Source organism: Saimiri boliviensis, chromosome 7 (genome assembly GCF_048565385.1).
Source record: "Saimiri boliviensis isolate mSaiBol1 chromosome 7, mSaiBol1.pri, whole genome shotgun sequence".
NCBI lineage: Eukaryota > Metazoa > Chordata > Mammalia > Primates > Cebidae > Saimiri > Saimiri boliviensis.
This window is the reverse complement of record NC_133455.1, coordinates 69,872,871-69,884,653: the sequence shown is the minus strand read 5'-3', so window position 1 is coordinate 69,884,653 and position 11,783 is coordinate 69,872,871. Positions and strand designations below refer to the sequence as shown.

At 37.1% G+C, this 11,783-nt stretch overlaps 1 protein-coding gene across 1 annotated transcript; it reads right to left on the bottom strand.

The window, feature by feature from the left end:
• Window positions 1-7,469: 7,469 nt before the first annotated feature.
• On the bottom strand, window positions 7,470-11,530 carry MUCL1 (mucin like 1). Its single transcript, XM_074402723.1, has 4 exons — window positions 11,378-11,530; window positions 10,861-10,902; window positions 9,079-9,201; window positions 7,470-7,670 (listed from the first exon to the last, which is right to left on the bottom strand). Exons 1-4 carry the CDS (start codon window positions 11,433-11,435, stop codon window positions 7,621-7,623), a joined length of 273 nt encoding a protein of 90 aa, XP_074258824.1. The 5' UTR covers window positions 11,436-11,530; the 3' UTR covers window positions 7,470-7,620.
• Window positions 11,531-11,783: the final 253 nt, after the last annotated feature.

Genomic DNA, 11,783 nt, shown 5'->3' with positions numbered 1-11,783 from the left:
GTTAATTTTAGCAGTGCTTCAGATCATATTTGGCATCTTTTATTAGCCACAAGTCAGAAGTTTTAATTATGAATAAATTTGGTGCATAATTAAATTTGGTTTAATTATGAATAAAGAAAGTGATAGGACTCTTCCAGAAAGGTTTTCATTAAAGACCAAATTAATTTAAATTGTTTGTCTTTCCCTACAGAGGAAATACTTTTCTTTAAAGATTGTTTTGTTTGTTTCCCTGCTTGTTTTATATTTGATAAATTCCCAGAAAACCCCTATTGCTGACATAATAATGTAAATAATTGAACCAAGTAATAAAGGATACAAATAATTAATCCAAAAAAAAGGAAAGAAGGAAAACTATTTTTGGGGTACTATGCTCATTACCTGGGTGACAAAATGATCTGTACACCAAACACCTGCAACACTCAATTTACCCATGTAACAAACCTGCACATGCAACCCCAAACCTAAAATACAAGTTGGAAAGAAAAAAAGGAAAAAGGAAGGTTTTTATTCTCACAAGTCAATATTTTTTTATCCCTAGGCTTTAACAATCTAAGTCTTTCTAGCATGTCTAAGATAGAATCTGAACATAGCAATTTGATAACAATAAGGTTACACTCAAATTTATTTCATTCCTTCACCTGCTTATTGAAACAAACAATAATAATTCTTACCTCTTTATGATACTTGAAAAAAAATTACTTCCAATCAGTTTAAGGGGACTTTTCTTCTGTTCAGTAAATTCACGGCTGTGAAGAAAGTAGCTTCTTAATAAATGCCGTTTAACCATGACGTCTCTGAAAACTAGATCATATAAAATTTGTAAATATCTATATTTTATTTCCAGTAGAAAATGGGAAATAAGAATGTCATCTGACAATACATCAGGGAGTACTGAATGTAAAGTAAGAACTTCCTACCTGTAGCAGAATTATTATTATTGTCTTAGTGTCTTTGCACATTACCAATGTAAGTGGCTGAGTTAACAATTCAATTAGCATACGGAAAAAAAACAAGACAAAGTCACTGCAACCCAGACTTTAGAGAATAAAGGCAAGATGTGTGTACAACTCTAGCAGCTCATCAATAAATAAGTGCATTAAAATGAGTGGTTTTATGAAGAATGTTGTTTAATGAAGAGAATTCTCATATGTTAATTTTCTGGAGAAACCAAAAAGTTATTTTAATCAGATTCTGTCTCACACTCATCAACAGCATAGGTCTCCAAGGAAGATTGTTCAACCACAACCAGTAATTGTAACTAAGTTTATTTTGGACTTTCTTAGTTACTGCCAATGCTTTTAAATATTTTATTTTCCTAGTGATGAAATGTGTATACAAATGAGGAAAACCATATTACTGTAGTCTCTGTATTTCTACTGGGTTTATTTGAAAATGATTCATATGAAGAACTTGATTTTCAAAATGTGTAAGAAGGTAGCTGGAGATGCAGCTTCTCAGATGCTGACTATGTCATCGTACCTGAATTTAAACTTATGTGGTTTTTCTCACTGGGAAAAAAAATGGCTAAGGAGTAAGTGTAATTTTGGGAGGTAATAGAAATGGTTAGTGCTTGAAAGACAGGGGCACTGGAGTTGAGAGGGGAAGAGACACTCGCTATAAGGCGTCTCTCAGATCTTGAACTTTGAAATCCTAAGGTAGACTTCTAAGATAGGAGAAAAGGACAGATCCAATACCAACGTCTTTTGAGAAATGTCTATTAAGATCTTTTTCTCATTTTGAAACTGGTTTACTTGTTTTTTTGCTGTTGAGTTCCTTATATATTCTGAATCTTAACCCCTACTTAGATGCATAATTTGCAAATATTTTTCTCATCCTATGAGTTGTCAGCTGTTTTCTCTTTTGCTTTGCAAATATTTTTGAATGTAATCCCATTTGTTTATTCTTGCTTTGTTGCCTGTGCTTTTGAGTTCTTATTTAAAACATTCTTGCCCAGCCCCATTTTGAAGCATTTCGCCTCTGTTTTCATTTAGGAGTTTCATAGTTTCAGGTTTTATATTTAAGCCTTTAAGCCATTTTTCGTTTACTTCTGTATATGGTGAAAAGTAGAGGCCTAGTTTCATTCTTCCACATGTGGCCATACAATCTTCCCAGCATGATTTATTGAAGAGACTGTCTTTTTCCCAAGGTGCTGTTCTTGGCACCTTTGTTGAAAATTAGTTGGCCATAGGTGTGTGAATAACTTGCATCTAATTCTAGAGAGGACACTGCCTGGAAATTCATGGTACACATGCCTTAAAATATTCTCCCTAAAGACCACTCCTATTCTCATGTCAGACCAGACACTACCATGTTTTCGGGTGAATGTCTAAACTTTGTCCTGCCATGGTCTGATTTTCTACCATTTCCTCAACTTACCACTAAAATTATAGACAGCTTGAAATGGGGAATCAGGCTATAGTAAATCCCTTACTTTTTAGGAAAGTCTCCTTAACTTCTTGTCAAGGAGATCTCAAAAACCTTAATAGGAGTATTATGTCTGGATCAAACCTGGAGACAGAACTAAAGAGCCTAGCAAGTTTTTGTTCTTTTTCTTTCTACTTTTCTCTACTATAAAAGCTCCCCTATATAATAATACCTCCGTGGAATAGTTTTGATCTGACAAATGCCTAAGTCTTTCTACGCCTGTGAAAAGGTATTCCATGGCTTGAGCTTCATCCACCCACTTTAATACAGCATACAGAATTCTCTAGATTCCTTTAGCTCTGAGAACACTAGCACAGAGTTCAGTGTTCCCACATACCACATCCACTGTGTTGCCTACACCTCAAAAATGGCCAACAGATATGTTTTTAAAATGCTCAACATCACTAATCATTAAGGAATTGTAAATCAAAATCACGAGATACTATCTCACTCCAACTACAATGGCTAGTATCAAGAAAACAAGTGTTGGCAAAGATGTGGAGAAAAGGGAACACTTGAACACTGTTGGTGAGATTGTAAATTAGTACAACCATTGTGGAAAACAGTGTGGAGTTGCCTCAAAAAATTAAAAATAGAACTATCATATAATCTAGCAATCTCACTGCTGAATATATATAGCCAAAAGAAATGAAGTCAGTATGTCAAAGATATACCTGCACTTCCATCTTTATTGTAGTAGTATTCACAATAGCCAAGATATGGAATCAGCTTAAGTGTCCAACAACAGACGAATGGATTTTAAAATTTGTGGTATATATACACAATGGAGTACTATTTATCCATGAAAAAGAATGAAATCCTATCATCTGCAACAACATGGATGAACATGGATGGCATTATGTTAAGTGAAATAAGCCAGACAAAGAAAGACAAATATCACATGAGCTCAGTAATCTGTGGAATCTAATTTTGTTTAAGTTGATATCATAGAAGAAGTCACTAGAACGGTGTTAACAGACACTGAGGAGAGGAGGGAACAGTTGAGGAGAGGGAAAAGTTTGGTAAATGACTACAAAGTTGCAATTAGATAAGAACAAGTCTGGTGTTCTATTGCTCAGAAGAGTAACTATGGCTGGGCCGGGCGCGGTGGCTCAAGCCTGTAATCCCAGCACTTTGGGAGGCCGAGGCGGGTGGATCACGAGGTCGAGAGATCGAGACCATCCTGGTCAACATGGTGAAACCCCGTCTCTACTAAAAATACAAAAAATTAGCTGGGCATGGTGGCGCGTGCCTGTAATCCCAGCTACTTAGGAGGCTGAGGCAGGAGAATTGCCTGAACCCAGGAGGTAGAGGTTGCAGTGAGCCGAGATCGTGCCATTGCACTCCAGCCTGGGTAACAAGAGCGAAACTCCGTCTCAAAAAAAAAAAAAAAAAAAAAAAAAAGAAGAGTAACTATGGCTAACAATTAGGTATTGTATATTGCAAAAAAGCAGGAAGAAAGGCTTTTAAATTTTATCACCTGGGAGAAAAAATAAAGGCATGAGGTGATGAATGCACTAATTGCCCTGATTTGATAATTAGACAACATGTATGTATTAAAACATCAAATCATGCTCCATAAAGATATATTACAACGCATCAAGAAATAAAACAGCAATTTCTTCAAGTCCAACCTAATGTAATCCTTGTGGAGAGTAATTTGATAACATACATGATAGTTTAAAATCTATCTATACTTTACCAATTCTATTCCTAGAAATTTATCCTACATTCCTTTATATATATAATTACATATATATATATTCCTTTATTTATTTATATACATTAAATATATCCTATATTTGCTCATGTGTAAAATCACTCTTGTAGAGGAATATTCATCACATCATTGTTTACAATGGGAAATACTGGAAACTATTTACATATATACACAGAAAAACTTTAAACTGTAATACATTTCAAGTCTAAAAAAGAAATTATTGAAGAATATATATTACCTAACTTAGCCTAGCTCTTAGGTTGCGAGTTGCTCACGTTTTGAAACTCTTTTTAGGCAGACATACTGTAATGCCAAATAAAACTAGCCATCATTCACAAATTAGTACCTGTTAAATTATTTTTACAACACATCCATGTTAGGCACACATTACAAAAGCAAAAACCTAAAAAGCTAAGTACATGGGATTTTTTTCTTACTACTGTGCTTGATATATTAAATAATAGGTATCAAGTACCATTAGCCCTGGAACAACACAGGTTTGAACTGTGCAGGTCCACTTACACACAGAATTTTTTCAACCAAAGTCAGATGGGAAATATGGTATTCGTAGGCAGTGAGTGGATGTGAAGTGTCTTGGAGCCAATCCCTTGCACACACCAAGAGATAATTGTAATTCATTTTTACTGCATCTTTGCTTGTACATTTGTCCTTAGATTGAATTTGTGTTATAATCTTAGACATCCAGTATACATAATATTAGTTTGACTAGTAAGCTCAAGAAGAGTAGAAATGTGTGCTCATATACTTAATGCTGATCAATTGGAAAATGTAGCTGTTTTTATTTAACCAACAATATTAAACTAATCTTACTTACCAAAATGCACCTAAGTCACATGAACTTGAAAGACATTTGGGTTAGTTCTTATATATCTGGGAGTTTGGGGAACATGTAATATATATAAGCCCTAACTAATCTCTAAGCCAATTTGAATGAGTTTTTTAAGATCATTTGTAAATTAATTTGCTAATCTAGTAATAGAAAAAATCACATATACATAACATACATACATAAATATGTATAAATATGCATGCTCACTGATGCAAACAGATATTTTATAGCTTTCATTTTAAAGATTAGCTGTGAGTGAGTAATATAAAACACTGCTTTGTATAAAACAGTTGAATCTCATCTTTATACCACTTTACATGTTTATCCTAATTGTGTTTCTAGCAAAAAATGGGACATGGTAAATTTTCCCGTTCAATATGAGGGCTAAAGTTCTTACCACTATTTGTTGAAAACATCTTTAAGATTTTCATTGCTCTGATGGATAATTTAATAGAGGCTGGGACTACATTCTAGTCCAGCGACTAAAGGAGACATTAAGCACCTGTTTGGATAGCTTCAAAACCCATCTAAATGGATAATAAAATATCCAGTATATTTCCAATTAGCCTTTTATCTATTAAGCCTCAGGTAGTTTCTATTGGGGGAAGCTGAGTCCCTTAAGAGCTTCCAGTGGGAGCAGAAGGCTTAGAGTTCAAGTCATTATAAGGAGCTAAGGGGTTGAAGTGTAAAGGAAAAGTCCAGCAGGGGTGAACGGAGGAGAAATGGTAGGGTTTAAAGGGAGACATATCAAAGGATTTAAAGGTGCTGAAGGGAAGATTCAAGGTGGTAAGAAGAAGGAAGAGAGAAACTGAGGAGATTGTAAGTTTCCTAAAGAGGTCAATGAAGTTCCAAATTATTCTCAGCAAAATCATGCCAACTGAAGGAGGCAGACAGATTTGGGGAAGCATAAAGTCTGCAGGAGTTCCATCAGGGGTTTTAGACAACTAAAAAAATTTCCATGAGAAAGACAGGATCAAATAGAGAAAACGAAGAGACCTTACAAAGGAGTAGGGAGAAAAAATGTTCAGCCCAGGAGTCATGGAGTGCATCCTCACTTAAACAAACTAAGAAGAATTTTCCAGCCTATGGCCAGGGCCAGAGGCAGGAGTCAGGAAAAGAATCATCCTTACTCCAAACAAAGAAGCAGTAAGAAAGACTTCCAGGACCACAGGTGTTTGAAACAATGAAACCTGAGCCTCTAACACAACTTCTGCTTTCCTGGGATTCTAGTTTTTACAAACAGAAAACACAGAATCCTAATGCAGCCTCCATCTGCGACTCTAACCCAGTTTCTAGAATACACACAGAATCTCAGTAACAATCTGTCCTTGCTGATCATCAACATCATCCAGAGTAATGCTTCAAGAGTCTGACCCGCCAATGGATCCCTAATCAATCAGTCAGGAGTGAAGACAAAGCCTTCGAAGTATACCATTAGAGTCCTAAGTGAGAGGTCCAGGGTTCCAGTGATGAACCTGATCATAACCAAGCTGGAAAAAAAAATATATATATATATATAGCATGTCTTATTCTATATTATACTCCTCCCAATCATGCATTCAGGTGTCAAAGTTTTCTAGCCAATGACCACCAGGAGCACATCTGGATTGAAAAAGTTGGATTTGTTACTGTTTCAATGGGATACAGCACACACCATGGGGAACTGAGAGAGCTGCCTTATATTGTCAAGGTGTTAGAAAAGGGTATTTCAGGATTTGAGCTTGAGTCAGGAGAGTTGCAGGAGGGGTCAGGAAAGTGAGGATAACCTCTGGATTGGATGCTGTCAGCAAACATGCACTATGCTGAGATGAGGAGTCTTGATAAACATTATCTAAAAGGAGGGCAGACTACAGGGAAGCTTAATCTGTAATTCATAGTGAAGCAGCCACCACTGAATGAGAGAAAGGAATGTTTTTCGCACACTAACTGTGCAAAACCATAGAATACAGTTTTGTCTGTGCTTTAAAACATATGCACTGGTTTTGCCTTTTGCTCTCAATTTATCACAGTCACTGAATGACCTTGTGTGATGCTGGTGTTTTGTGAGATTGTGTCCAACATGAAAACACCATTGCCTAACTGTGAGCATCCAGTCACCCTCTAATGACTCTGAAGCTTGGCTGTGTCAACACAGCACCCAGATGTCAGAAGTTGCTTTCCTCTTTCTTACTACACACGCCAAGTCATTACAGATAAGAAAAAAAAAATTGTCCATTGATAGGAGAGTTTGACAAAATCAAATTGAACAACTGTGCCTAGTAAGTGTTGATTAGTCTACCCGTGTTAGAAAAATCTCTCTAGTATTATGCCCAAAACTAGTGTCTTATTTGGAAAAAAAAAAAAAAAAAAACTGAAGTAAATAGGAAGTTGAGTTATTAGTAGGAGCACAAGGAAGTATTAGGTAAAATCTGAAGTGTCTGTCATTTGGATTGTCTAAACATTGGACAACCAGCCCACAACCCTTAAGAAATACCATTTTTATGTTGCTCATAGTTATTTTTTATTTGAAAGAAAATAAACTGGTTAGAGATAAAGGAGATATAGTAGGCAAGGTAAGTAATTGGATGAAATCACTTGAAATGCAAACAGCTGTGACCAGTTATGGACGACTCAGGCTGATTCCATCTCAGGGTAACAGTTTACCACTCAGGATATCCTGAAGCCATTTGGGTAAACCTGCAAGAGAAACAAAATATTGTCAGGAGGCTTCACAAAGGATGAAGAATGTGGCTTTATTCTTTGGAATCTGAAAGAACTAACAAGTGTCAAATGTCAACTAAACTCAGTAGACTGAAAGGAACATGAGATTTTAATTCCAGGAAGATAAACAACCAATTCCTGTCCTTAAAGATTTTGGAAATATAGCCCTAGATGGAAGCCCAAGTAGGTTAGAACTTTAGACAGAACTAGAAAAAAGTCAGTACATATGAGTTTTCCTATAATATGGCATAAAGAGATCCAGCCTTCTAATAAGAGAAAAAAGCCATTTTCTCACTCATAGTCCTAGTTTATAGATTATTGACAGAGTGCCAAGCACTGACCCAGACATGAAAAACTATAAAGCAATATTTGAAGAAGATTTCTTAAGGACTTTGATTGTATGAGTGCAATTTTAGTCCTTTTTCTTTCTGCTCATGTGCTCAATGGAAAGTTTCTCATTGTAACTTTCCATATGTTTTATTTTTTATTTTATTTTATTTTTTTATTTTTTTATTGCATTTTAGGTTTTGGGGTACATGTGAAGAACATGCAAGATTGTTGCATAGGTTTGAGTGCAATTTCAATTCTTTTTCTTTCTGCCTGTGTGCACAAAGGAAAGTTTCTCATTGCTACTCTTCCATTTCCTCATTTTTAAGATGTTTATTTCATAGAATGACTGTGATATTTAAATTACGATATATACATAAATTTTATGACACAGTTCCTGGCATATGTTCAGACTGAACAAATGTTGTAATCAATGCTACATGAAAGTTAAAGTCAAGAAAAAGTGAACCCAGAATAGGAAGAATGTGCATTGATCCTTGATGAATGTCCAAAATCCCAGAAATAGCCTGAATAGCATTCAAAATAATCTGCCTCAAGAAAGATTGTAAATTCACTCATTGTTTAACTATTTTCTATTTCAGGAAAATTCTCTAAAGGAAACAGAGATTTTACCTGATTACCTGATTTTAAATTGCCTGATTTAAACACACACACACACACACACACACACACACACACACACACACACTACATGATTTTAAAAAATAAAAAAACGAAAGTAAAACAGTTGCCTAGTTTCATGGAGACACTTACTTTGGTCTTTCCAACAATATTTCTACTAAGAAGAGTTTTCCTTAATAAATGCCAATATTTCAATATTTACCATTCAGGTAAAATTTGTAACCTAGGAGTCAGGTAACCTCCTGACTCTTCTGATATTTATCTGTTGACTTGACTTAGAAAACTACAAGGAATTAGAGAACAATGTAAAGAAGAGGTCTCCCTGACACCAAAAATAGAGTTTCTGTGAGAATAGAGAACGCAAGGAATCAAGGAGCCACGTAAAAGAAGCACATAGATGGAGGAGTCTTGCCACCTGGAAAGCGCTTAGGAGCAGTGGTTGCAGCAGTGGTGGTTGTAGTGGTTGCAGCAGTGGTGGTTGTAGTGGTGGCAGCAGCAGTGGTGGCAGCAGTGGTGGCAGCAGCAGTGGTTGTAACGTCTTCAGGATCAGTGTCGTCAGGGCCAGGTAAAATGAGGAGAAAAAGCTCTAGGTGAGACTGACTCCTGAAACAAAATTTATCCCATCCAGGGGTGGACAGACATTCCTCATCCTGAATTCATCTCTGTAAATCTGTCATCAGCTCTGTCTTACCTTTAGCTTTCCTGTCCACTTTTCTCATGCCTCATTGTTCCCTGTGCTGTCCTTGCTGGGACAGAAAGAATTTGGGATTTCCCTCCAAGGACAATGACATTGATTAAAGAGACAGGCAAGTACTTTGTTCCAGGCATGAGCACAGAAGACCAACGCCACGAGTGTTCCTATTCACAGAGACGGCTGCTCAGAAGCAATAAGGAAATCTCTAGTAGCCTGATACTCTGATGCCTTCCCACAGAATAACCTAAGACAGCATACATTCCAATGCAGCATGAATGAGTCTGAGTGAAGGGATGAACCCTAGAGGAAAACAGGAGGAAGGTTAAGAAGATGTATCTCATCTTAGAGTCACATCTCCTGTCTTAAAGTGCAGTAAGATATCTTCCAACAGGCTCTAGAATGAAAAGAGCCATATTTGTCTCACGCTTTATGACACTTGGACTCCATTTATTAGAGAGGTAATTGTGAGAGCCACATTGGATATAACAGGAGAAATTAGTACACTTATGACAGTAACAAAAATGCCCCATCAATTATTACATGTACAAAGGGACTGGGTAAGAGTTATGAAAATTATTTCTTTCTCTAGACTCTACACCAGAGCTATTGATAAGGATCAACAGTCAGACCCCTCATTGGTGAGTTAAACCCACCTCAGCAAATAAGTAGCTCTATCTCCAAACCCACACTCTAGCCATGCTATCTCAGGCCTTATTTAAGAGAATTTTTTTTTAATGGGGCCTCACATGGCAGGAAAAATATATGTGAGGTCTGACTAGAGCTAAAGCCCTTGTGACCAAAGGATGTAAATTCCCACCATGTGAAGGATCAAGACAGACCTCCTTAGCTGGTGCATAGGCACAACACACACACAGTATAGAATGTGAAGAACACTTTGGGAGAAGCCCAAGAATGACTTAAGGCTTTGATCCACAAGCTTCATTTTCAGGTTGGAGAAGAGAAACAAACATCAGCCTGGGAATAAGGAATATACACCATTGCAAAGAGTAAAGCGTAGACCTCTTCTTCTACCTGACCCCAGCACTTCACATCCCACACACCACCCTCACTTGTGATCCAAATGGCCTCATATTATATAACTTTCAAAATTACGGTATCTTCCTTCATTCTGAGACCCAGTGGATTCTTTTTGACACTGGCTATATATTCAATCCTTCCGTTTATTAAAGGTATCTCTCAAAAATTCTCGGTCCACAAATCAGACCTCATGCTCCTGTGCCTTCTGCTGGAAAACAACAAATAATAAGTCTACATTTGTATAAATCTATGGCCTAGATTTTATGTGTTCTAAGAATGTAGAAGAGATAAGCAGATTCACTTTGTTCATGGTGAATTTTAAAATCAGGAATATAGCTTCCTCAGGCTTTTGCTTAGGATTCCTTATAAGTGAGAATATCCACATGGAAACTCGCTGTTTGACATGAGGCCAGAAATGGAAAACAGCCATTGAAGGAAAAAGATGACATTCAAGTGCAGACTCACTAGCTGGACCCGTTTCTTCTTGAGTCGGTGTTGTAGCAGTCTCTGAAAGAGAAGAAAGAAAAATAAGATGTTAGCTGAGTGCCAGTTAACAGAATGGAGGTAAGAGAGAATATGGACAATACTCCAGACTTGACGGCGGAAGGCGCTCAGGCCTTGGTGTACCAGTTGAGGAAAAACAAGTGCACAGATAATATAAAACCCATGAAAACCAATCAAAAACCTGATGTGTGGTCATTCTTCCTTTCCTGAAATAAACCTCTGATTATCTTCTTAAACATATTTTACTAACAGTTACAATAAGCTTGGGTTCCAAGGTTATTACTGAATTGGAATCTGAGTGAATTAACAAGAGCCTAAGGACAGTCAACTCCATCTTGAATGGTCAGTCAAAATGGTGATACAACAAGTTGGAGAGGAGACATCGAAAAGCACGTTCTAAGCAATCATAAGCCCACATCTTTAGCGTACGTATGTATATTCCCGCAAAACTTATGTTCAGGTAAGAATCTTTACTTACGAGCAGAGACTAGAAAGGTGGACACACCCAAGAGTACCAGGACTGCTAAGAACTTCATGGTGGTGACCTGAAGATCAGGGAGCACACACAAAGATGCTTCAAAGCCTAGGAGAAGGCAAAGCGCTGACTTCAGGATTCCACATCCTGACAATATATTTGCAGAGGGCACCAATCAGGAGCTGCCAACCAGAATCCAGGTTAGGTAATTCCAGGAAAGAGCCGCTGGAGAATCAACAGCACAGCCAGGGGCCCTTTGGAAAGGTTGTGAGTTCAGATAATTGGTTCTGACTAAACAGGTTTCAATATGAGTCTCTCATATTAAATATGCTCCAGGCAACTTCTCTTTCAGGCTTCCTCTTACAGTAGGGTATAGTGTCTCCATAATTACCAGCTCCCCTGCCAGGTT